We start from the raw sequence: 27,888 nt of genomic DNA on the forward strand, positions 1-27,888 counted from the left end.
TCTTTAGTCTCTCACAGGAGTGCTTCAGTTTGACCCCAGACCACGTTTTTGGGTGGTGGAAGCCAATCCTCCCTTTTTAACCATTTCATGAATCCGTGAGATTAAATTCATCAGCTATGTTTGAATGAGTGATTTAATATAATTGGGTAGGTTTTGTGTTTCTTGTTTTTGACCTTTGAGACAGGGTCTTATGTAGCCAGGCTGGCCTCCAGCTCTTGAAAAAGCACAGGCCACCAGAACAGGCAATCTCTACAGCCACTTTCATACAGCATTAACACACGGAGTGCTGTATGAGCTAGGCAAGTACTCTACCAACTGAATTACATCTCCATGTCAGAGACCCAACCCAGGCCTCGTGCACTCTGGGGTCTAAGCTCTCATTTCCTTATCCACTGATTGGGGAAAATTTCAAAAGCCATGAAAAGATACAGAGCGGCAGATTCTCCTCTTTACCAGAGCACATTAAATAACAAATAAATAAATAAATAAATAAAATTAAAATCCACCCAACCTCCACAGATTTGTATAACTCTGGTTAATCCACCATGATTCCAGCATGAACCTTCACCCTGACAGGCTATTCTGTGGCTCTGGTCTTGCCAGACTCGGTGCCTAGATAACATGTGTTTTGGGGAGATGTCTAAAGTCCCAGAGAAGAAAATTATGTTAGCATCGCATAGAAATCAAAAATAGCAAAGGAGATATGGCAAGGTGCTTAATTGATTACTCGGTAGGGTATACCACTTTGTTAATTATTAAATTGGGCCACTGCTAATAGTCCATTAAGTTTGCAGCAGGCACGGCACGACACAAGCAGAATAATGAAGCTATTTCAACAAATTTTACAGCAACTAGTTCACACTGATGCAAAATAGGAATGTGCTTTGGCATGCTTGAGGGAGGAGGGCGACCCCAGAAAGCAGAGCTGGTACCCATGCTCTCTGACCCAGACTTACTTGCTGATGTACTCTCCGGTGAGGACCTTCCCGCAGGACTTGCACTTGAAGCAGCCCAAATGCCACTGCTTGTCCAGAGCTAGCAGTGCCTGCCCGTTCTTAATGTCCCTTCCACAGCCGGCACAGTCTGGAAGAGAGCAGCAGCCCATGGTTACTGCCATTTCCCTTGAAAAACCCAAGAAAGAGGGGTCCCCTGGACCCACAATGCAGCCAGCTCTTCCTAGCCACTCCGTTCTTAACTACGGTTTCATTTCCCTGTGTAAAAATCTTCTCCACTAAATCCCTCAGGACTTGTCCTCACGTGGCAAGTGGATCTCAGCAGATGGATGTCCTTCACCTCCTAGCTCCTCAGGAGTTAGGCACCCTTTGGGGTCCAGTTGGCCTAGAGACTATTTAATTATCACATCTTGGTTGGGACATTAAGAAAGCACTCACAGGCTTTGATTTAATTGAGAGCACATGTGAAGCAGCTAAGTACATGTGCCGGGAGCCCCGCTCATCTCCGTGAGTGATTCCTGGAGCACTGTCCAGCCTTTCCACTATTGATTAAATGACTTAATTCCTTAGCTTTCATATGTCCTGGGTAGATTCCTGGAAGGCACACGTGTTAGCTACATCTCTTGCTGCTGTAACAAGAAGGCCAGCAAATGCAGCTCGAGGAACCAATGCAGCTCTGAGAACATGGCAGCTGGTCACACTGCACTGCAGTCAGGGAGCAAGGAGAGATCCAGGCTCAGCTCACTGTCTCCTTTTTTTATGTTGCTCAGAAACCCAGCCCACCTTAGTCAACCCAATCTAGAGAGTCCCTCACAGTCATGCCCAGAGGTCTGTCTTCTTGAGGGGGTGAGGGTGGAGTCCTAGATCCTGTCAAGCTGTCAATTAATATTGACCATCACAATATGGCAGAGTATGAACATCGGAGTTAGCTGGCCTGGTCCTGCACCACGAACTTGCCTGTCAAAAGTAGCCCCCCCCCCTCTTTTTTTGTTTGTTTGTTTTTGTTTTTTTGTTTTTCAAGACAGGGTTTCTCTGTGTAGCTCTGGCTGTCCTGGAACTCACTCGGTAGACCAGGCTGGCCTCGAACTCAGAAATCCACCTGCCTCTGCCTCCCAAGTGCTGGGATTAAAGGTGTGCGCCACCACCGCCCAGCCAAAAGTAGCCCTTTAATAATACTTGCTGTTACTAAAGGTGCTGAGCTCATGCAGACTATTCCACACGCCGTGGTGTCAGGGAAGCGGAACACATACGTGTTAATGCAGACACACATCAAAGGGAAGAATTCATTGAAATTAACATAACACTACAATCATTCAAAATCCATGTGTCTGAGAAAACAAGAACACACGCCACCGGCTGGCAGTGGCCATTGTGCCTAACAAACAAGACTAACAGGGAAGAGCAGAGTCCAGGCAAGCCACTTAGTGGCCATGTTCAGAATTAAGACACAGGGTCCCATGTACAAAGTGATGGAACAGCCCCCTCTTCTGGCCACATCTGTAACTGTCCCAGCTTCTCTTCTCCCAGACCTGAATCACCAACCTGTCCCCCTGGAGTGATGCAGCACAAGCCTCAACCTTGAACACACTCCACAAATCCATCCAGAGATGGCTGTGGTTTCTCTCTGCTCCAGCACCTTAACATATCCTGTTTCTCTGACTGGAGACGTTCTTGGGCATCTTGGCAAGCAGCTGTTAACTTCGCTTTAGATTTAACAATTCATGTCCAAAATTTTACTATAGAAATACATTTGTAAAAACCACCCCCTCCCGGTGTGTGTGTGTGTGTATGTATGTTTTCTAACTAAATGTATTTTTAAAAGAACACTGGTGTTCTGTTCCCAGAATAGAACGTTTCTGGAGGAACCCAGAAGAGATTCTTAAGAAACTGCCCCCTGTGGAGGAAGGCTTTATTTGTCTTCTCACATGATCCAGTTGTTTGATTTTCTTAACCACTAGAATGTAAAAAAAAGTGAAAATATGTACCCAAAGAGTTACAAATATAAGTTCTGAATATCAGAGTGAAAATGTCCTTTCTTTAGAGATTTTTTTAAACTTCTGCATATGTGAGCACCTAGCTGAGTTTATGTGTACCACGTGTGTACAGGTACATGTGGGGCCCATGGGATCCCCTGGACCTGGAATTCCTGATATGGGTGCTGGGAATCAAACCTGAGTCCTTTGCAAGATCATTAAGTGGTTTTAACCCAGAGCCATCTCTACAGCCACTGGATAAGAATTAGTTAAGTATGGGTCATTCTAAATTGTGAGTATAAGACAGTTCTAAAGTAATAATAGGTGTTTTACCAAATGCCCGATATGTCATCATAAATATTTAAATCTTATATCTGGTAATATTCTATGAAGATAAAAATGGAATACCACAGCATTTATTTTAAACACAGTCTTCAGACGGAAAGGCCACAGTATGGAGGTTGAGGCAAATGGGCAGTTTTAAAAAGCAGTTGGGGCTGGGGAGGCGTCTCTGTCAGCATGCCTGCCGTGCTAACATCAGGTCAGAACAGCCCTTGCAAAAGGCCAGTGTGGGTAGGGGACAGGGAAAGAGAAGACAGATCCCAGGGACTTGCTAGTCAGCCAATCCATCCGACTGGTGAGCTCCTGGCTCAGTTAGAGATCTGATCTCAAAAATATACTCAAGAGATATAGAGGAAGACACCCAACATTGACCTATGGTGTACACACACACACACACACACACACACACACACACACATCTACCACACTTTATAGCCCCCCTCCATCTTAAAAAGGAATATATTGTAAGTTTTAAGTTCACAGGAAAATTGAGAGTGCAGATTTCCTAGTTCTCCACCCCAACATGCTTAGCCTCTGTCACTCCTGATATCGATCACCAGAGCCTTGCTGACATCCACTGCTGATCTGTGTTTGGAAGGTTTAAAATGGCATCAGGGATTATAGTATCACGCTGAATAGCAGGAGAACTTCAACACTCTAAGAACACACGGAGTCTTACCTACTCACCCCTCCTTCCCCGATGCCCTGGAAAACTCTGATTTTTTTTTTTTTTCCTACTGTTAAGTCCTTTCCTTTCAAAGAAATGGGAACTTTAATTCAAGTTGAACTGAAATTTTCCCATTTCTAATAATCACCACTAGGTGGCAGCAATGGTTTGAAAAAGACAATTAGGGTTTTTTGTTTTGTTTTGTTTTTTGTTTTGTTTTTTGTTTTGGTTTGGTTTGGTTTGGTTTGGTTGTTGTTTTTAACAAAATAAATTCACAGATGGAGATGGCTGGACTTAGAGAGGCTGTCAGAGTTGCCCATGGTTCGCTGCAGAAAGCCTGAGGTCTAAAGAGATGGGTAACGGAGGCAGGCATGGGCAGTGGAGCTGGGGAGACTTGGACTCCTGGCCATCCTGGAACCCCCACCTCCTCATCTGTGAGCTACTGATAATAATGCCACCTGCTATGTTGCATCCCAAGGTTCTGCACAACACAGGGTCTGGTCGAGGCGAACTACCCAATGGCCCCTCTCCTTCCTTGGTTGGGGGGCAGTGCTAAGACTAAACCCTGGGCTTCCTCATCTCAGTTCTAGCTTGCTCTTTCCTGGCCCCTGATGCCCACGTGTCACCGAGCCCTGAAAGTTACTACACAACCTGGGGGAAAGGGAACATTCTGATCCCCTGCTGAGGGCTGAGGCACTGACTGGGCTGTGTACACGTGCAGCCTTTCAGCCTTCAGTTCTTTGAACTGGGGGCTCTCTAGTCTCACAGGTGGTGTCTAATCCAATGAGATCCAGCATACCCTCCTCAGTGTCTCCCCCAAAACAGAACAAGTGACCCAGGTGCCTGCGCCCAGCCGGTGAGGGAGAATGAGTGGGCAGATCAAGAGTCCTTCAGTCTCTTCCTTAAGATAGCACCACCCCACACCAGCCGGCTTGAGCATTCTGGTATTTTCTACAGCAACAACCCACTGTTCTCTGGACAAATCCATAGCCTGGCATCAGGAGGTGGAGATGGACAAGGGGCAGTGAGAGAGAGGTTCCTGCTGAGTTGCTCCCTTCTTTCTGCTCAAGCCAACGAGGCTCTTCCACGGGGAGCAGCATGTCCTACTTGCCGGCTCCATGTCTTCTCAGTGGTTGAGAGAATTGTTTCCACATCTCTGAAGCAGCTGCTGGTAAATATAGAACGTTGGTGCGCGGTGCCGGGATGATTGTCTGAGTCAGAAATAGGGGACTGTGGTAGCATCAAGGAGGTAAGGTCCCCTGGTAACTCGCCAAAGGAAAAACAATGACCAGACAGAACAAACAGCTGAAGCCCAGCCCCTGACACGTAGCCTTGGGACCTCTCTCTTAGCATCAAGAGTCCGGGCTCAGTAAGGGTCCGTCTGTTCACAGACAAGCTAAACTGAGGCCCAAGGCCACACCTGGCTCCGTTTTCATATCATTTTCTTCAAAGGCAATGAAAGCCTTTAACAGTGAGGATCTGCCTGCTTGCCTTCCTTCTTTTTGGCAAAGGATCCCAAACACCTGTGCTTCAGAAGGATTTAAGTTGGTGGAGGAGACATATGGCCCTCGGGAAGGATGTGTGGGTCTGTTGAGATGTTTCTCTGGCAAAGAAGGCTGAGTGCATGAAGCCATAAAGAGAGAAGCATGGGCAACCACATTACCTCCCATCCCCACTGTCCCAGCATTCCATGGTCCCAGCATCCCTACCTGCTGCTGTATATGCACCTAGAGTATTTTTCATAAACAAAATTATCAAGTAAATTTATGGCTAGATTCAGGTTGCTTTAGTAGAAAATCAAAACTTAGGAGACCCTACAAAGTATCCTATTAACAGACTGTTTATAGAGGTACTACATCCTTGGACCCTACAAAGTATCCTATTAATAGACTGCTTATAGAGGTACTACATCCTTGGCAAGAACTCAAAGTAAAGGGTTTCAAAAAAAAAAAATACAAATTGAACTTCAAGATTTGGCTAACATGAGGTTTTAAGTTTTTAATAGATTCAATTGTTCAACAGAGCTCAGACTTCTCAACTCTCTCTCTCTCTCTCTCTCTCTCTCTCTCTCTCTCTCTCTGTGTGTGTGTGTGTGTGTGTGTGTGTGTGTGTGTACATGAGAGACAGAGACAGACAGACAGAGAGGGTATTCACGTTAGGGTCAGGTGCTTTAGGATTACTGTATTCAACACTTACTGAGCCAGAGAATAGCGGCTGGGGGTGCTTAGTGATCTCCTGCTGTGTGTGGGATAGGCAGTTCCCATCTGCCATGGTGCCTCCTAAGGGCCCTAGAGTGAAAACTCACCTGTTCCCATGCTTGTAACCACTAAGCACTAAGGTTTCTAAACTGGCCTTCAAAGGTCCTGTGCAGGTAGTTTTTAGGTTAACTTGACACAAGCTAGAATCATCAGGGAAGAGGGAATTTCCACTGAGAAAATGCCTCCCTCAGGTCAGCTTGTGAAACATTCCCCTGACCAGTGATTGATGTGGAAGGGCCTGGCCTACTGTGGGCAGTGCCACCCCTGGATAGCTGGGCCTAGGGTGTATAACAGAGCAGTCTGGGCAAGCCATGGACAACAAGCCACTAAGCAGCACCCTCCATGGTTTCTGCTTCAGTTCCTGCCTCCAGGCTCCTGCCTTGGCCTCCCACTCTGGCTTCCCTCAACATGGACTCTAGTCTGTAAGATGCAACAAACCTTGTCTCCTCAGATGGCTTTTAGTCATCGTGTTTATCACAGCAGTACAAGCAAACTAACATAGGTCCATACTTGGAGGCCCATAGATTAAAATGATCCAGACTTTCCTTGTATTTATTTATTTATTTATTGTCAAAGCTGGTTCAGAGTTTAAACTTCCTTAAGGTATTTGAAAATACTTCCTTGACTAAAAAGTTTCCACCATTTGTCGCATCTATCTAGTGGATATTGTTCAATTATAGTTGGGAGCTGACCTTCATTTTCATCCAGGCTACAGGACATTGCCAGGTCCTAATTTAGACACCTGTGAGCTGACAATTAATGGCTGGTCCCAGTCCATGTTTCTTATTTAAACCAATGAGTCCATAGTTTTCTTTTAGAAAATGCCATGGGTACAGGGACAACATAAGCAAGAGGAGAGCCAGGCATGGTGGCACTGCCTATAATCCACAGCTGGAGAGGTGTAATCGGGAAGATTTACCTGGAGTTCTAGAGTTCCAGGCCAGCCTGGGCTACAGAGCAAGACCCAGTCTCAGACACAAACAAAACTGAGTAAGACAGAGTACAACATGGAATGTACAGCTACACATTTGTTAGGCTAAGCAATGTATAGGGGGGGCTCTCTCTCTCTCTCTCTCTCTCTCTCTCTCTCTCTCTGTGTGTGAGTGTGTGTGTGTGTGTGCCATGTGTGTGTGCCATGTGTGTGCAGGTGCCCACGGAGGCCAGAGGGTGTCAGATCCTTTGGAGCTGGAATTGTAAATGGTTATGAGCTGCCTGACACGGGTGCTGGGAACTGAACTAGGGTTTTCTGCAAGAAACTTAAGTAGTTTTAAACTTCTAGACACTGTGCTGCCATAAGACAGAAAAGCACCATGAGATCAGAAGATCCATAACTGGGTAAGGCAATCATATAGTCCATGTAGGTTCTGTGTACCCCCTCTCTATGGAAAAGGGGGTCTCAAGGCTATTAGTCATTTAATCCCAGAAGCTAAAAATGACCCAGAATGATTTTGAAAGGCTTGCATGTTGACCAAGTACATAACCTTGAACAAGATCTCCCGTAATTGTCCCCTGCTGAGGTCAGCTGTTCCCTCTGCTGTCTTGATAGCCACGGTGACAACACCAGAAGCCTGAGCAGCCTCTGACCGGCTATTTTAAGGGGAGCTTCTTGTTGTCTTTGGAAAACAATACAGTGCAGCAATCACTTCTGTGGCCCATGACAGCAACACTTTGTCAGCCTTCATCAGGGCAGCCGAGGGCAGTCCTGGCAGCAGCCACCAGCTAAGTCCTCAAAGCTGGAACTGGCAGAGCCGTGCTTGCCCATCATGCTTGCCCATCTTTCCTCCTATGACAGATGCTTACAGAGTTGTACTTACTTTGGTCGGAGTTCTCATAAATAGGGACCAAGTGTGCCTGCCAAGCTTCCAACTCAAATCCCTGAAGCCAAGGAACACACAGCTTCTCAAGGTGACTCTCCGCTTTAACTGCTGCTGGGTGTGGTTCTTAGTAATCACAGGACCAAGAGTCCTTCCCTCTCCATTCATTTAGGAATCCATTAAGGAGTCCAGGGATGGCTTAGTAGCTAAGGAGCTATCTGTGTAAGCAAGAGGACCCAAGCACTAGGGAGGCATACAGAAGTAGATGCCCCAAGTTCACTGGCTAGAAAAGTACCCTTGTCACATCCCACCCAGTAAGAAATCCTGCCTCAAAAAGCAAGGTGCATTATCCTGAGGGATAGAACCAAAGGCTGATCTATGGCTCTATATGCACACACATACACACACACACACACACACACACACATCTTCACACACATGAACAGACACCCTCCAACACACATGCACATGTCTTCATACACATGAACATGCACTCCACACATGCTTGTCCTCACACACATAAACATGCATGCCCAACACACACACACACACACACACACACACACACACACACAGACACACATGTCTTCACACACATGAAGACACCCTCCAACACACATGCACATGTCTTCATACATGCGAACATGTACTCCACACATGCTTGTCCTCACACACATAAACATGCATGCCCAACACGTATACATACATATATATACACACACACACATCCTTACACACATGAACATGCACCCCCCCAGTACATGTCCTCACAGACATGAATATGTACCCCTCTCACACACATACACAGACTTTCTCAAGCAGGAATCTTATCACTAATACTGTTCTGCCTGATGGTTATGACTAAAGAAATCTAAGAGCTACAAAAGGTATTTGCTCGAGCTAGCAACAAGTGCTTCCACTCTGGGTGGAAAAACAGAGGACCAAAAACTAGGAGAAGAAGTGATCAAGAGATAGACAAAGGCCACCCAAGGGAACTCCACTGCTTGCTATCACCTGAGGCTACTCAAAGCTGCCTGGGTCATGCCAGACTCATTAAGAACACTAGAGGAGCACTGGAGAGATGGCTTAGCAGTTAAGAGCTCTGACTGCTGTTCCGGAGGTTCTGAGTTCAAATCCCAAAAACCACATGGTAGCTTACAACCATTCATAATGAGATCTGATGCCCTCTTATGGGCTGTCTGAAAACAGCTACAATGTACTTGCATATAACAAATAAATAAACCTTTGGGCCAGAGTGAGAAGGGAAGGGGGAGGGAAGAATACTAGAGGAAAGTAATTTCCTGGAGAAACTCTAAAGTTGGCAGCCAAGTATTTATAGGATTGGAATAGTCTTTATTATACCAAGACTCACATTTAGAATAATTAAGAGAAATGACTAACAGTCAATAAACAGATAAACAGACACACAGACATGATTCAGCTCCATCATGAAATATTATCTAACCATGAAAAGAAATGATAAATACCACAGCTCAGATGAATCTGGCAAACACAATATCAAATGGAGAAGCCAGAAACAAAAGACTATGGCTAGAGTTAGAGTTTAGAGGAGGGGTCCAGGCCATGCTGATCTATGCAGGGAACAGATCAGGAGCTGACGGGCTAGAAACAGGGCAAGCTGAGAGACAGTACTTATGGAAACAAGGTTTTCTTAAGGGACTTGAGAATATTTCCAGACTAGGCATAGGAGGCAGCCATACAGCATTACAAAATGCATTCAAAGCCACCACAATGTTTACGTAAAAATGGTAGGTTTTATTTTGCATGAACTTCCGTCTATCTGATTCCATTGCAAACTTCAACCTGGTAAAGGTCAGCAGCCAGTTGTGGCCGGGCAGACATCTGGTCTTTTGCCAAAAAGGAACTCACACTTGATTTCCACATCAACTTTCCAGGGGCAGGTTTCCTTAGCAAGTACCAGCTCTCTCTCTCCTCCAGAGAAAAGTTGAAAGGTAACTGACAGTCCACTTACCATCCATGGCTGGAGTCAGAATAAGGGCAAGACAGAGTTTCTTTGTGTAGCCCTGGCTGTACTGGAACTATGTAGACAGGCTGGCCTCAAACTCAGAGATCTGCCTGCCTTTGTCTCCCAAGTGTTGTTATTAAAGCCATGCACCACCATGCCAGAGCTTTGAAAGCACTTTTAAACTAATCTCTTCTTCATACCCATTTCTTACAAAGCAGTCTCTCAATTTCTCTCTCAATTACCCCTTTCTCCCCCTTTCCCTCTTTTTCTCTCTCAGCCAATGGGGATAGAGGAGGATTGCTGGAGCTTGTTGATCACCAGCTTCCAGGTTCAGGGATAGTTCCTGTATAATATAGTCAGTATTAACTGACAACCTGACAAAAGTTAGATCAAAAGAAATAGGGTCTCTAGGTATGTCTGAGAGGAACCTGTCCACTGTGGGTGGCCCCATTCCCTAGGCAAGGGATTCTGGCCTATATAAAAAAGGAGAAAGGGAACCAAACACTAGTAAGCATTCTTTGTTCTCTGTTTCTGATTATGGGTATGGTATGACTCGCTCCTTCAAGATCCTGCCCCTATGTTTTCCCTGTTATGATGAACTGTAACCTGAGATTGTGGATCTTTCTCTCTTAAGTTACTTTTGTTAGGATGTTTTATTACATCAAAAAGAAAAGAAACTAAGATACCAGTTTCAAGGGAAAAGGTAGAAAGTGATAAAGAAGACCCCTGATATTCTTCTCTGGCTTCCATTCACAGTCCTGTACACACACACACACACACACACACACACACACACACACATGTGCATATACCATATACATACATATGCACATACATCACACATTCAGGGATATAATACACACACAGACACACATATATACCACACAAACACACACAGACACTTGTGCATATACACATGCACTTACATCACACATGCATGCACACAACACACAACATACACACACACACCACAAACACATACATCCATTCACATACATTTAAAAGATAAAAATAAATAAGGTGAGGCTGGAATTAGTTTTTACGTAGAAAAGGCTATATAAGTTCAATTTCCAGATTATCTGTTGAGAATTTTTCTGCAGTACACCTTGCCTAAGAAGGAAGGACAAGGGATTTTTCTCAATGAGATCACTGTTACCTTGGGAGACGCAGGCATAAAAGAGTTAAAACACAATCTGCAGCATACTTAAACCCCCAGGGTTTTGAATCCTAGTGATGTAACATGCTGATATGTAGTAAAGACTTTAAGTGGTACCTAGGACAGGGCCTGGATCTTAGTATGTGCTCAGTTAAGTGTTGGTTGAACGGCTAAATGATATTTTCCCATATCTTTCTTCTCCACTCCCACTATTCATTCTAATCACCTTTTGTCGTAGGCATGACTTGTAACCACAATTGCCGCTGTCTCCCCAGCTCTGGTTTCTGACTTAGTATAGTTGATTTTACATTTTAACATCAGCATCACCACCTTAACCTTTCTAGAACAGTGTTTTCATCTAGTAAACTCTGGAGTGAAAATAACCCTTAGGAGCACCAGGGGGCCAGTCTCAAGACTTCCCCGGACTGGGTCCCATTCTAAGTTTCCTTTGCAGGACACTGAACTACAAAGGCTCTTCTCTGTCCAGGTCCCCATGCTTTCTAATGCAAACTGTCTTCCTGAGAAGGCAGTGTGTCTGAATCTTCCAGACCCTTGGAAGGCACTGTTTTTCGATCTGCAGATAAAGAACTAGAGTCTGAGACATCAAACAGTACACATGATGCTATGTGGCATGGAGGAGGCAGGACCAGGCTTCAAACCCAGGCACAAGGGAGGTACTCACATTACTGGATGCATATATGTGTGTGTGTGTGTGTATGTGTGCCTATGTGTGCACACATGTATGCAGGTGTGAATTTGTGTGTAGGTGTGTGTATATGTGTGCATATGTATGAGTATGTATGTGTGTGGTATGTACACTTGCATATGGATGTGTGTGCATATGTGTATGAATGAGTGTGTGGTGTATATGCAAATGTATGGATTTGAGTGACCATGCACACAAGTGGAAGCCAGACTCTGCTTCATTCCCTTGAGATAGGGTCTCTCACTGAACCTGAGCCTTGGCTGCCAGTCAGGAAACCCTAGCCATCCTGTCTTTGCTTCTCCTCCTGGCACTAGAGTTACAGGCACATGCATGTGGCCACACCCAGCTTTTACATGGGCTCTGGGGATCTGAACTCAGGTCTTTGAACCTGTGTGCATTATGAGTCGAGCCACCTCTGTTGGTTATTTTGTTGCTAGACAATGTGTGTGTCAATAGATAAGGCACCTGTCATGAACAGCCAATAAGAAAAGGCAACTTTACAAAAGTGGGGACAAAATTCAGAAATTGTCACCTGCACGGGGACTTGTTATGAGGATTGTACATTATAACCAACCAGAACTGGATGCACTTCATTATTAAATCCTGCGTAGAAGTCGCTATTACCAGTTCTTCTAGTGAAAGGACAGTGGAGGACGGGCAGATTGCTGGTGAGCAGCAGAGCCAGGGGCCGCCCAGGTAAGAATTCATTAGGTGTTGCAGCAGACAATTCTTTCTCAGCTTCCACATGTTTTCGGAGATAAAGATAATTACCTTGCAACTAGGAAAAGCTGTTGCATCAACGAGAAAACTAAAACAATGGAGACTGTTTCCCTCCCCTGGAAGGCAAGCACATATGGGAACCTAGTTCAGCTCTGTCCAATCAGAGCGTGCCCTGTTACCTGTGCGAGTTCCAGTTGCAAGCGGGATACTGTATAGAGAGTATGCTGTAGAGGGAGGCCTGTGTAGAGGCGGGGAAACAGAAAGGCAGGATGGATACATCTGTGTGGGCGTTTCTTATGCCCACACAGCAAGCCCACGCACAGCTAGACTCCAGTCAGACAGCCTTTGAGGTGGGAAGGCTGAGTGTAGACAGCAGCCCACTCCCACCTGAGTGCCTGAGATAGACAGGAGCTGCAGAGGAAATGCTCGTCTGAACCTTCTTCCCTAGACACTGGGTTGTCCCACAACACCCCCTCCCCCACCTGAAGTCTCTCTTAGCTGCTAGTAGATGCAGGAGGAATGAATGGTGGGAAGCTTAGAGGACAGGACTAAACCTTCTGTCCATCATACTTTTAAAAGTCAGGAATCTGCTAGTGAAAGACTTTAACTACAATGTTGCCACAGCCCTATAGGTTCCTTTAATTACCACCTCCATTTGAGAACCCGCAGAAGCTTGCAACTAATTTGCAATAAAGTAGCATTCCCAGCCTGCCCTAAGCACTTTGTACATTCCTGGAAAATAAATCAGAGCTAAGGGTAGGGATGATTTTAAGCTGCAAAGAAGCATTGAAGGCGTTGGGGGTGTAGCTCAGCTGGTAAAGTGCTTGCTTTGTAAGGATCAAGGCCTGAGTCCAAGTGACAGAGTCTGGGCATGGCAGTGTGCACTGTGCGCTCACAATCCCGACTACTTGGTCAACTTTAGACCAGTGGGAGACTCTGTCTCAAAAAACAAGTTGGACAGCACCTAAGGGACGGCAGCTGAGCCTGTCCTCTGGCCTTTATTACACATGTACACACATGTACTTGTACACACGTGTATACATGCATACAGACACTGAGAAGCACTGAGGTCAGAATGACAGAGGCCAGCCACAGGCCAGCCAGGTAGAAATGCTGCTTCTTTATTCAGTAAGCACCAAGGCAGACTACTGTGGATAATTTTATTGCCTGTCTGAGGTTTCCTTTTCCCCTCCCCTTGCCTCTGCCAACCTCCTGTGGTCTCTGCTTCCTACTCAGTGATTATGAAAAATCAGTCACTGAATATGCAATGCAGCCATGCCTCGGAAGCTCCAGCTAGGAGGTGAGAGGGGACCTTGGCTCTCTGATCTAGATCACAGAGGCTGTGAACTTCATCGAGGGAGAGTTCACATGAAGAGGAAGGCAGGCTCTCTTTTTAGGAAGCCTTTTGCCAAGTATAAAAAAAAATTTTTTTTTTTTTAAAGATAGGAATGGCTGTCATAGCAGAACAGTTTTGAAGTCAAGGCAATTCTTGGAGAACTACAAATAGCAACCAAATGTTTTCTAATTATGTGCTAACGGCATTCAGAACATTGCTGAACAGTCCCGTTACTCCAGGATCCGAGGGCCCGGTTTCACTGGGGATTTGCATGGATGTGTCCAGACAGAAGGGCTCTCCTCCACAGACGCCCACACAACCTTTCAGTACCTTTCGGTACGTGTCCAAATAGGCACGAAGTTCTTGAAAATAAAAATGTTTTGGATGAAACAGTTGCAGTGAAACTGGGATTTTATTCAGTGGAAGCAAAGGAGGAAATAAAATTTGGCTTCATGATTTATACATAAGCAATAATGGTTAAAGCTAGTATTAAAATACAATGTTTTTTAGCTGGTTACATTTTCACAGTTAGTATTAATTTATGGGTATAACATGAATGTCCTACAAAAAGAGAAGACATAGATGTACCCAAATATTTTCTAGTAGCACCTGTTAATTGTACAAAATAATGAGTTACATCGTGATATTTTAATACTTGTATATAAGGTAGAATAAAAATTAGACTCTGTTAGATGTGGCTTTCATAGAACTAGTTGAGGCCATGCATGCTTCTAAGAGAGGAAAAGCCATCAAAAACTCTACCCAGCTATGAACCCCGTGGGTCACAACCACCAGCATAGCACGGAATTCCCATGAGTGTAATAGTGGCATGAATGTTGTGGAAATAACTAACTGTACTTTGTGACTGGATTCAAAGCTCATTCCACAGGAGGGAACACATGCCTGGTACTATAAATCTGGCTGAGAAAGCTTGGCTGGGAGTTGATAAGACTGCAGGGGAAAACTGATTACTATTATTCTGCTAAATGGACACAGTACCAAATTGCCTTCTAAATTTGTATGACTCTGTATACCAATAGATTAGCGTAGCACTCGGCCCTTATCAGAGAAGTTTCCCTGTGCAATAGACAGCAATTAAAGCAGAAACTCACAACCTGATCAAAAGACATAGATTAAATGTCTGTGGAGGGTTCAGCCATCAATGGGACATCTATATCATACCCCTTCCCAAGAAAAAGAAGGAAGAGGAGGAGGAGGAAGAAGGGGAGGAGGAGGAGGAGGAGGAGGAGGAGGAGAAATATTGTCAAAATCAGAGATATGGGAAGATCAAGGCAAAACAGTGTCCCCTGGACATGACAGGACATGTACTCATGAACTCATAGGAACTGTGATAATCTACATAAGTCCTACACAAGCCAGCCAACATTACAACATGGGATGGAGAAAAAAAAAAACCACTGCCCCAAGCTCAGAAGCTATTAACAGTTCATGGCTATTGGAGGAGGAGAGTCAGCTTTTTTCACAGTGTGGTTCTCAGTTGTCTACCGTACTCCAGTGGATGGTCCCACACACTCACGGGTATATGAGCAGTGGTGTGAGCTTAGGAAGGGTGGATCTAGGCGGAGTTACAGAAGGAGAGGGAAGTAAATACGATCAATTTCTATACGTGTATGTATAAAATTCTCAAAGAATTAATAGATATACTGTATCTTCTTGAAAGAAAAAAGAAATCTGTCAGTTGTCGTGGTGCATGCCTATAATCCTAGGATTTGGAAAATAGAGGCGAGAAGATCAGGAACTCATGACCATCCTTGTCTACACAGTGAGTTCAAGGACAGCCTGGGCCTCGTGAGATCCTGTCTCAAAAAAAAAATCTCATTTTGCTAGAGCCATGAGCATATGATGGAACATGTTCCCAAACTGCATGGCTTGCGGCAACTGGACACGCTTTCGGAAGAATCTGTGTTTGTTTCCTTAAACCAAATGATCAAGAGTTACTAGATGAAACAAAATAGAGAACAAAACCCCAGGGATCAGAAGACTGGCATCTGCCCTCACCTGTCAATAGAGGGCTTCAGTGACCTTGAGCACAGTCTCCAGTCTCAAGTTTCCTACCTACCTACCAAAACACTACAGGACCTCACCAGTGCATCATGGGAATGCAATCTCTCCCACAGCAGGCCTACTCCAACTGTCATCAGAAGAATCCTTCTAAGGGTCTTACTAATGTATTTTCAAAGTAAGCCCTGCTAGAGGATGGTGTGACATTCCCTCCCAAGGTCGCTGTCCCTACAGTGTTTCTCTTGTACTTGACTAGGGTAGCAAGAGCCTGAGAAGACCCGAAACCACATCACACAGCCTAGGACCCTGTCTCACTACCTACTGGGCTCCTTGCCAGGCTGCTGCCTCTAGTGGTAGGTCATGGAAACACACCTGTTTTTTTTTTTTTTTTTTTTTTTTTGCCAGGCTGCTGCCCCTAGTGGTAAGTTATGAAAACACACCTGTTTGGCATCCTGTCATGTGTCCTGTATCTTGCTCCCTCCCAATGGTCAAAATCCATTTCTATGTAGATGGTCTAGACATTCTCATTTGCAGTAAGTGAAAGATTTCCACAGTAATGGGAAGATTGGGGTTCACTGCTATAAATTGTGTAGAATCCGTCCAGAATAGAAAATGTTTACCTTACTCTTAGGAACTAGAACTCAGAGAGCTTAAGGGGGTTGGGGGGAATGAATGTATTCCAGGTCTCCCGAGGACTGCCAAAAATTCATAGATACTGAGGCAAATTCTGGCCTTATCTCCTGATGCCTCAGTAAAGAGGTGAGACAGCTTCCCTGATCACTCCTCAGTTCCCAGCTTAGAATACTAATAGATATTACTTGATCTGTCCAATGTCATTCCCAGTGTATTCATGAAAAGAAAGAGTCTATTATGGGGTGTTTTTCTCTGGATTCCCATAGGTCAGATGAAATATCATCATAGAAAACATCAAATCCAGCATACATGTATACTGTCTTCCCACATTTGTTTAGGCGTCACCTTCTACAGAGGCCTCCTCTGACTGCTCCCTAAAAAGAAAACCTTATCTTCTCTTTTCCTTCACGTATTAGGTATTTTCTGTGGTAACTTGTGTATGTGCTCTCATTAGAGAGCAAGCTTCCTAAGGATGAGAGAATTCACTAAACTCAAGGTTGTATCTTCATTTGGAGGATGATACACATTTTGGTGGTCAGTAAATATCAAATGAACAATTGTCAGAGTCCTTCCAGGTGAGTAGAGAAATTATTTAGAGATAAGTAGAAATTATCCCATCTGCATCTTATATGAGTGGAGACAGTGATTTTAACACAGAGAAACAATTATTTAGCCTGTCTCCAATGTTCTCCTGTCTCAACCTCTATAGCTAAAGATGGGTAGTGTGCAGGGAGAGGCCAAGCATTGTCAACCTGACCGGATTGGACTGAAATAGGAGATGCTCCTCTGGGTGTATCTTCGAAGGCATTTCCAGGAAGATGTAACTGAGGAAGGAGGACCCTCCCTGGATTTATGGAACACCATCCCAAAGCCTGGGAGAGGATCCCAAAGTAACCCAAAGGGAAACAAAGGGGCCTGGGAGATGTCTCCACAGGTAAAGAGCCTGCTGAACAAGCCTGAGGCAGGAGTTTGATCACTGGATCCCATGGTAGAGAGAGAGATCAGATGCCTTCATGTTGTCCCCTGGACTCCTCAGGGCTTACAGAGCGGCGATCCATCCCATAAGGACATGTATGCCATGGTACCACATACAATGATCATAATTTTTAAGGGAAAAAGCACCCAGTTGATCATTGGCTTTTCCTATCCTGTTTCCTGGTCAGCACATAAACCACACCTCCTTTACAGCTATGCCTTCCTTCCCGTGAGGAAATGTACCTTCTGAACTGTGAGCCAAGCCACACTCTCTGAGGTGTGGTCACGGGCAAGGTATCTCAATGTTCAGGTTCATAACTATTTTTCCTTGTTGACTGTCAAAATGGACAATTCGAGGGGGCTGGAGCAATGGCTCAGCAGTTAAGAGCACTGACTGCTCTTCCAGAGGTCCTGAGTTCAACTCCCAGCACCCACATAGTAGCTCACAGCCATCTGATCAAGAGGGAATCTGATTCCCTCTTCTGGTATGTGTGAAGACACAGCACTTATACAAAATAAATAATTAATAAATGTTTTAAAAATGGGCAGCTCGTTATCTAATTCTATATGGGTATTTTTGGTACAATGATGATGCTTCTCTCTGTCTGGGTTTTAGTAAACACTGCATGTTTTTTCCATAGAAAAAAATTGTCCCAAATAAGACTATACTTGGTGTTCGCTAATAGGATTGTTCAAAAGAAAGGCATATTCCTGAACTACCTTCAAACTACAAAGGTGTTTCTGTCAGCAGCTGCAGGAACAGGGCACTTACTGCTGGAGCAGGTGGCTTCTTTAGGGCTGGAAGATATCGGCTGTGCACAGAGCTGACAAAGGCAGTCTCTCCCATTGAATGTGACTCGGTCTCCGGGTGGAAACGGGCGCCTGGAGACAGAAAGACATTTGCCCTCAGAGTTATTTCAGCAATTTCATTCCATCTCCTCACCCCTTTGCCTGCTACCCTCCCGTGCAAATTGATTTCTTGGAGGAGCAGCAGGCAGAATGTTTGAAATGTAGCCATGCCCCAAGCCCGCCAACTGGACATGGGCCAAACAAATGTACGCGCTTCATTATGAGATGAAAAGAGAGCACTGGTCCTACAGGCTCCCTTCTTGGAAAGTAGCATGGTTTAGCTCCATTCTAAGGTGGAGGGGTGTCTGAGCAAATAACTCCTTGGAGCCCACAGAGCAATGATTTCCATAAGAAAAATCTTCATTAAAACAAAACAGAAACAACCACAACAAAAAACCACAACATAACCCACTTAAATGCCATGGATTCCCACTGTTGCTCCAGGCTCGTCCCTAAGAGAACAGCTTACAGGAGAAGTGGGAGCCTTCTTGGTCCCATATTCTGTAGTAACTATATGGAGTTAGATTGTCCTTTCTGGACATCTGAATTTGCAAAGCACTGGAGAACCCAGTCCCTTGTAATCTGCAAGTGATAGGGAGAGATGCTGTAAACATGTTTGAGAATTAGTCACAGGCTCAGTGGTGAAGAGCACTTGTTCTTGCAGAAGTCCCAGGTTCAACAGTACCCACGTGGCAGCACATAGCCATCTATAACTGCATTTCCAGGGGATCCAACGTCCTCTTCTGACCTCCATAGGCACTTGGCATGCACAGGGTAAACTCACATGCAGGCCCAGCACTCATAGACAGAAAATAGATGTAAAACTCAGTAGCAGTCTCTGTGTCAGGAAGACAAATTGCTCTCCTGCTAGACCTCCGTCAGCAACAGCACACAGCACAAAAGTGCACCTTCTGCACGCATGTTAGGTTTCCAAAGCTTGCTTACTGCATCAAGCCAGTTTACCAACAGTCTTCAACAATGGGAGTTTTCTAGTGTGGGACTGTCAGTTAGAAAATGTGGAACTCCAAAGGCAGACATGGACGAGTCAGAAGTCATTGGTCCGGAGCAAGTCCACGCTTCCTGACCTGTACTGGTATGTTCATAACCCTTAACCCATCTCCCCGTGGCCTAATGCTGGTAACTAACCATGCACTCACAGGTATGGCTGGACCTGTTATAACCCACCCGTATGACTGGTGCCTGTTATCAAGTGTGTGTGGAGGGGGAGATTGTAATCTTGCACCTTTGAATATTAAAAGTCCCCAGTTCAGTGGCTCCCTCTCTGACATGGCTTTGCCCCTTTTCACTGGAAAGATAAAGAGGCCACAGGCAGGGACAGGCCTCATCTACCTGACTTAGACCTGTGTTAATAATTAAAACTACACTGTGGTACTGCAGGGGGCCCCTTGCTTCTCACTCATCACTACACCCGAACAAGCCCCTAGTCTGTTCTGTAAGGAGAATATTAGACGTTTAAGGGCCTATAAACACAGTATAGCAAGCATGTGTTCTTTGGTCTCCACTCAGGGACGGGACCTGGGTGAGGCAAGCAATATCCTTGGGGCAAGTACAGGGGCTCACTGTCCAGGGTGACCCAGCTCTTGGGGGACATTGATAACAAGTGTGCCTTTATGTGTATCATCCCAGGAGTGTGGCTGACCCCCTTCCACACAGATCCTCTATGGTACAAGCCAGACTCCGTGTACTATAGGAGTCAAAGGCATCTTCCTTTTATAATGTGTGGCTCCCAAACACAATAGCACATGCCCCCCCCCCCCCCCCCGTGCCCGTTTCCTTCCCTCAGACTGATCATTTTCATTAAGCTGTCTTACACGGACACCTAACAATCAGAAGTTTCCCTAAAACATCAATGACTAGTGTCTCTAGGTTTTGTAGACCATTTGATCTCTGTCGTAATTCCTCAACCCTGCCACTGTACCTGACAGAAGTCCTAACTCGTATACAAACACATAGAAAATGTTATCTAAAAGAAATTCCTAAAGCCAGGCATAGTGGCGCACGCCTTCATGGCCCAGCACTTGAGAGGCAGAGGCAGGAGGATCTCTGGGAGTTCAAGGCCAGCCTGATTTACACAGTTCCAGAATGGCCAGTGCTGTATAATGAGATTCTATCTCAAGCAGAACAAAGAAAGAAACAAAAAAGAACTAAACACTAATGATCTGACTAGCGAACCACTGCCAACCATCACAAACTACAGCAAAGGCACCATCTCATCTCTAGGAGGAGGAGGTTGTGCTGTCTTGGCTGGGCTGGTCTTGAATGCCTGTGTTCACGGAATTCTCCCACCTCTGCCTTCTGGATGCTGGGACTGTGGGCACACAGTGCAGTGCCCAGCTAGCAGAGACTACATAACATGTCCACATAATCACCCACATTTCCAAATGAGCTTTATCCTAAGCAGCTGTCTGTTCCCTACTGTGTCATCTTTATTAAAACTTTCCTGAGATCCAGGCCCCTTTGGGCTTGAGATACAGCCCCTTACAAACTACCACACTGCTTTACAGAGGATACCAATAAAGCTTTCCAACCGTACTGCACTTTAACCAAGAATGAACAGGCAAAAAGAGACCAAGAACCAGGAAGAGACATGTTGGGAAAGGGCTATTTTAAGACTCTGTACTGTTCAGGACCAGAGGAGGCTGTCAAAGCTTTTTTTTTTTTTTTTCAACTTGTCTGTTGAAGAAAGCCAGAGGCTTGGGAAAGATGGCTACTTACTTGCAGATGGTGCAGGCAAAGCAGTTGGGGTGGTAGGTCTTGCCCAGGGCAGTTACCACCTCGCCCTCCACGAACTCCCCACAGCCGTGGCACCGTGTCCCGTACATCCTCTGGTAGTCCAGGGTACACAGATAGTCCCCGTTCTTTATAAAGAAGCCTCCCTGGGCCAGGTCGCAGCCGCACACTGTAGAAAGACAAGTTTATGACTGGTCACCGCCTGCCAAATCTCTGGGTAACATTTGCCTTCTACCAGATGCTGGTGGCTCCCTGTGCTCTCAATGGTTTGGGGACAGGGAGTGGACTGGCACAAAGAGTCATTTATTACTGGGCTCTGCTTTTTCTCCTGACAACCCCTCCTACCCCCACCCCAACCCCCATCCCCTGGGAGCCATGCAATATCTCATACAAGTAAAATCCACTGGCTAGGTTTCAATGGTCTCAGTGGTATCTAAGATTCTCAGCAACAGTCAGTCAGTCTGTGATAGAAAGATATGCCCATTTGGGCTCTCTGGGATGCTGACTAAGGTGTCCCTGGCAATGCTGTTAGGAAAGGTGCCCACTGCTTGCCCACACAGCTACTTGATTTGGGCCAAGATCACTGAGTAATAGGTTCCTACTATAGCAACAGTGACAGCTGAAGTTTCCAGTGACCATTTTTTTTTTCCACACATTGGAAATCTTTCCCCAAAGCAACGAAGCAGTTGGGGCCTAAGCTGTTTCTTTGTGCAGGAAATAGGGTACACTGACCATGTGATGTAACATATGAGACATGAGAATGGGCAGGCCGGGAAGGGAAGGGAAGGGAAGGGACAAGACCAACACAGAATTGTCATCTGTGATCTCGGGACATGCAAAAGAGGATGCTTTGTTGAGTCTGGATTTTGTTATCACTTTTTAAATCGTACAGCTGTGGGTGACAGGGACAATGTAGGAAGCAGGGTTGCCAGGAGCCAGGGCTTATTCTGCGTGCTTAGACAAACTCAAGCATGCCACAACTTGTCCACAAACCAAGCCTAGAGCAACCCCTGATAAAGACTATCTCCTGCCAGATGCCAGGGAAGGGGCAGCTAAAGCCGGGCCTCTCCAGCCTTAGCCTCTGTATTCCAAGGGTAGGTGACTCCCATCCAGGGAAGGGCAGCCTCAGGTAAGGCGCAGACTCCTTTCTGATCCTTCTCGTAAACAGTTAGAGCAGACCCTCAGGTGGGGTGGGAGAAAAGTGAGCTCAGTCACTAAGTGGCTCTCCTAGGGATTTGCAAGAACACAGGGTTAGTTATTCTGATGAGTTCCCATGACTCATTAACAGTATAACATACAGGCTCTTAAAAGGAGTATGGTCGTATAACCGAAGGCGGGGTTGCAAAAGGAAATTAGAAACAAAGCAGTGAAACTTTTCTGAACATGAGCTAAGCGTTGTGGCGCACACCTTTAATCCCAGCACTTGGAGGCAGAGGCAGGTGGATCTCTGAGTTCAAACCCACCTGGTCTACAGAGTGAGTTCCAGGACAGCTAGGGCTACACAGAAACCCTGTCTTGGGAATCTCTGTCTCTGTCTCTCTCTCTCTGTCTCTGTCTCTCTCTGTCTCTCTCTGTCTCTCTCTGTCTCTCTCTCTGACTCTCTCTCTCTGTCTCTCTCTCTGACTCACTCTCTCTCTCTCTGTCTCACACACACACACACACAATTTCTGAATGAGTAAGGATCAAAAATTAATTCAAAATCAAGTGCAGTGAATCGGAGGTGGCAGTCACCCACAGGGCAGTGCAAGACTTTACCAAATAGCTGTGAGTCTGAACAAAATATATAAATATATGCACTTTGTACTGTGCTTGCCATCAGCCAGTCAGTACAAGTGTACATTGCTCCTCTCAGGTTCACAACTACTGTGTGTTATGAATTGCAGTGTTTTTGTTTGTTTGTTTTCTATGGTACCTGCAACAATAATGATTTAATAGTGGGAATCAAGGACATTTCCCTACTGTCATTGCTCAGCACGTGAGCATCAAATTCGTATATTTGTGTTTGATTCTAAAATTTCCTGACTCAGCTGCTGACTTGCTTTTCACAAAAAAATCATCATTAAATGAATTCCGGCTTGAGATTAGGACACAATTTCCAATAATTTCTGAAACGACTTTAAACACACTTCTGCCATTTTCTACATGTATTTATGCAAGGTGGCATTCTTAGCATGGATGATTATAAAATCAAAATATTGCTGGAGTCTAAAAACCACTGAAGCTCCCCTTTGTGCCACAGCTCAAATATTCAGCCAGTATTCTTTATGTAAAAAAGTAAACAAGAGCGCTATCCTAGTAGTATAAAAATCCACTTGAGAATTTAATGGTAAAAATTATATGTATAACAAAGAACTGTTTTTAAAATACATTTCTGTTGGGCCTTGGATGAAGTAACTCCATTTAACCTGCCACCTTCAGTCACGTAGGACACAGGTAGAGGGTGTGATTAACAAGTCTCCACCTCCAGAGATTTAAATATTAATGAATTATCAAAAGGCCAGAGGCGTAATTAAGTTATTCCCTCCCCTTTCCCCCCTCCCTATAAAAGTCCTGCTCCCCTGGCTTTTGGCGGGGAAGCACATACCATCTATATCCACTCAACACGCCATGAACAATAAAGCTTTGGAAAACCGGACTCCACGTGTCGTCTGGTCTCTCCGCCAGATTGCCAGCTTTTGAAATCCTGGATCCTTGTTGATGCAGCCGCTGGCCCACCCACCGACAGCTGCGTGAATGTGGGACCCTCCTCAGCGGTGTGGGAAGCCCGCCACCGAAACCCCGCTGCCAGACTCCCTCCCCCCCCCAGCGAGATTTTTTTCCTTACACATTTCTTTATGATTTTTTATCAGAAGATGTATGATTTATATACTTATTTTAGATATTTACCCACCCAGAGTAGTATAAAAATTTCCCAGGTGTTAAGGGGTTTAGAATAGGAAAGTTTGAGAACCCTGTCTAATGCAGTGTTAACTCAGTGAGATCATGACCTATCCCCTCCCCTATCAGTTAGAACTCTTAAGAGTCAAGACAATACAGAAATCACAAGCTTTCCGTGTAGACTCCCTGGTCCTTGTTTAGACCAACACTCCACAGCTCTGACATTGCTCTTGAAAACCAAGTGACCTAAGATGATGGCCAGAGACCGTCTGCTGGAAACTAACCAGCCTATAAATAATGCTACAACCATGTTCTCAGAATGGCTGTCTCCTCCTATAACTGTCAGCATCTTTTCCTGCATCTCTGGTTCTCACACCAGCTTCCTCCTTACCAAGAGGACCATGCTGGGAGCTCATGGACCAGCCTAGTTCTGACCTCAGATTCGTAGAGCAGAAATAATCCTTGGGGATGGGGTAGGGTCATCACGGGACCCTCAAGAGAGTCCTCTTCAGTAATTTCATAGGTGTGCACCTTTGAGATGTCAGAACATTTTATGGTCAAGAGTTTTTATTAATCTCTACATCTAATATAATACATAGAACAGTACAGTATAATCAAACTGAATCTTGCCTCATACTTGGCAGGCTCCCACCAGTTCCACTCCTGGGAGTCACCACCAGTTTTCATGACTCATTTGTTCCTTCAAACTTACTTCTTGTAGCTCTGAGAAGGGACAAACGGTGGACTTAGACTCACCAGCCCCTTTGCTCTTGTCCAGTCACCTGGGCTGGGAATAAAAATCACAGATTCCCCATGACCAGAGCAAGGTGAGCTTCAAGCTAACGCAGACCACAGGCTCCCTTCAAAGGGAGTGCCTTTTAGACGTGCGTTCTGCTTGCTGCCTGCTCGCTGGGTGCCTCTGTGTGGGCTTCTCTGTCTGAAAGTGGTTTTGTGGGATTGACGCATGCATGCTCTCTTTAATTAAACTGTAATTTCATGAACCTAGCATAGCCCTACAACATGACTTGGCAACACAGTTGGGAGGTGACAAACTGTGCCGTGTTGTGATCTGATTTGGCTTTTCTCTGAAATTCAAAGCCAAGCCATGTTATCCGGCAACTCTAGCATTATGTATGGCGGTTTAGGTGATAACATAAACGGTGTTTAACGGGGCAGAGATCTGTGGTACACGCACCAGGTAGTGAATGAGAGGAAAAAACCCTATGCAGCTGGATCTAGGCATTACGTCAAACATCATGACATCACCTAAGACCAGAATGGGGGTGACAGTGACATAATTGGAGGCTCCTCCTTCTCCTCTGTCTCCTCCTAAAGGACCCTAAACATAGGGAACTCCCCCAGACACCATTTCCTTCCTCATATAAGGTCTCCCCGGAAACAGACGTTACCTACTTCAACCTCAATCCTAGAGCAAAGGATCATCAGTCAGTGATCTCTGTCTAGATAGTGTGTATCCTGCAAGCTTTAGACTGTGGTTGTAACTGAGCAGGGAACAGAGTGTTGGCTTCAAACACAGCCTCTTCCAGTGGCTCCGTCCTTTCAGCTCTGTGCTACCACCACCCCTAAAAGACCTGTGAGAGATGCTTGCTATTCCCTGTGTCCGTAAACCTCTAGCCGTATCCACGTTCTCACCCGACACCAATATTTTCAAGCAGTCACAAAGCCCAGGCTAGTTCCTCCGTGAACGTCCCCAGGACCCGTTCCTCCCTGTGCCTTCTTGCCATCATTTCTTACACCGAGTGTCAGCATTGCCCTTCTGCCTGGAAGCGATTTTATTAAAAACAGTGTATTGTCAGGAAAAGAATCCACTTGGGACAGTCTGAGTTCCCATGAGAATGGGGCTAGCGCTGAAGTGGATTAGACCAAGCATCATGGATGATTTACCATTAAGTGAGAACAAAGATCACAAAGCAAAGAATCTTGAGAAGTCAATTCTTAGAGACTTCTACATATGCTTTTACAAATGACAGAGTGAACTCACAAAACAGGACTGTGAAGTTGGCTCTCTTGGGAAGGTAAGCACAATTAACTTTCATATGCCTGTCAATCAGCTCATTAAAAGCATTCCTTTTAGTGGTGATAACATACCTAGAACATTTGATTCACCATGTTAGTAATTTTTAGGTGGACAATTCAGTGGCTTATTTGCCTGTAGTTTCCACACACTATCCATCCACAGAACTATTGTCTTCTTGAAAAGCTGAAACTCGGTGCCCATAAGCTAGAACTTTTTTCCCTGAATCACCCCAGTTCCTGGACACCCCAATTCTGTCTTCTATCTCAGAGAACCTAATTGCTCAAAGTACCCACATGTCAATGGAAGCTCACCTTTAATAATAACAACAACATTAAGAGATTTTTGGGGGGTGGGAGAGCTAGAGAGATGGCCTAGCTATTAAGAGAAGAACTGGCTTCTCTACTAAAGGACCCAAGTTCCATTCCCAGCACCCAAATGATACCTCACAAGCATTTGTAACTACAGTCCCAGGAGATCCAGTACCCTCTCTGGATTCTGCAGGCATTACACACATGCATGCATGCATGCATGCAGGCAAAACACCTGCATATAAATAATTAAATAAAATAATTAAAACATTAGAAGAAGCTGGGGTCAAGGATGAAGAGATGGATCCCTAACTAAGAGAATTATTGCTCCTTCAGAACCTCCAGGTTCTGCTCCTGGTTGCTATGTGAGAACTCAAACCATCTGTACCTCCAGTTGTAGGAGATCTGATGCCTTCTTCTGGTCTTTATAGGCGCTACAGCCATGTGGTGCATATACATACACATAGGCAAACACTCATACACATAAAGTAAAAATAAGTGAATCTTTTAAAGAAATATATCCGAAACTTGATCACAGAGAAGAAGGAAGAAATCACATTCTTCCAGAGTCAGCCTGGGGCTTCGGGTAGCAGCTCATGGGGTCATTTCATTATCCTGGAACCAGATGTGGTTTGATAGATGTGGTTTGAAGAGCTCTTTACCATTGACTGAAGGCCCAGACTTTGAATTCTGGTGCCTGCTCTGCCAGGGACCATTAAGACAACTCACACTTGATCTTATCACCCTGCTGCAGCCCGATCAGTTTTCTCTCCCCTGCAGCCATCTTTGACGCCTCTTTGGAAGGCCCATAGTCCTGTGCCTTCGGCTTTCCCGCAACACAGCTTTACCAGGCCTCAGGGTCCCTCACTCATGAATAGCATATGTCCTTGACACACTCGTTCTGTGTTTGTGGGAGAGTCGTGGACGTTACACTCCCACTGACTCAGCTCTTTTAACTCAAAGTCTCTGAAGGTGAATGTTAAACAAATTTCAAAAGAAATTTAAAACATTTTAATTACTATTTTAATTTTTGTGTGTTCATAGGCATGTGTGTGCATGCATGTCAAGTGTGTGTGCGTGCATGTGTGTTTATGTGTTTGCATGCTCATGCACATGTCTAAGTGCAGGGGTACCCACAGAGGCCAGAAAAGGGAACCTGGTCCCCTGGACCTGGAGTCGCAGGCAATTGTGAGCTGAGAACTGAACAGGAATCCTCTGGAGAAGCATCAAATGCTCTTAACTGTTGGGACATCTCTCCAACCCCGTTATTACAGTCTTATTTATTTTATGTGCGTCTGTATGTACACACCACAGCATGTATGGTCGGCAGTGTGAGAGAGTTGATTCTCTCTTTCCACCAGATACTGAGGCTCAGACCGCAGGTGCCTTTACCCACTGAATCATCAGACCTTAAATTTTTTTTAAATATTTTTATTTATTATGTATACAGAGTTCTGCCTGCATGTATTCCAGAAGAGGGCGCCAGATCTCATAGATGATTATGAGCCACCATGTGGTTGCTG

The 27,888-nt window shown here is 45.1% G+C and overlaps 1 protein-coding gene across 7 annotated transcripts in view; it reads right to left on the reverse strand.

Moving 5' to 3' along the window:
• The window catches only part of Ablim1 (actin binding LIM protein 1), a 202,373-nt gene that overhangs the window by 94,038 nt on the left and 80,447 nt on the right, over window positions 1–27,888 (reverse strand). For all 7 annotated transcript variants that reach the window (XM_034499328.2, XM_034499324.2, XM_076925713.1 and 4 more), the window contains exons 3-5: window positions 21,128–21,311; window positions 18,315–18,424; window positions 957–1,083 (exon numbers count right to left, since the gene is read on the reverse strand). In XM_034499328.2, the coding sequence (XP_034355219.1) occupies window positions 957–1,083; window positions 18,315–18,424; window positions 21,128–21,311 (421 nt within the window). The remainder of the gene's footprint in view (window positions 1–956; window positions 1,084–18,314; window positions 18,425–21,127; window positions 21,312–27,888) is intronic.

The sequence above is a fragment of the Arvicanthis niloticus genome, chromosome 1 (genome assembly GCF_011762505.2).
Source record: "Arvicanthis niloticus isolate mArvNil1 chromosome 1, mArvNil1.pat.X, whole genome shotgun sequence".
Classification (NCBI taxonomy): domain Eukaryota; kingdom Metazoa; phylum Chordata; class Mammalia; order Rodentia; family Muridae; genus Arvicanthis; species Arvicanthis niloticus.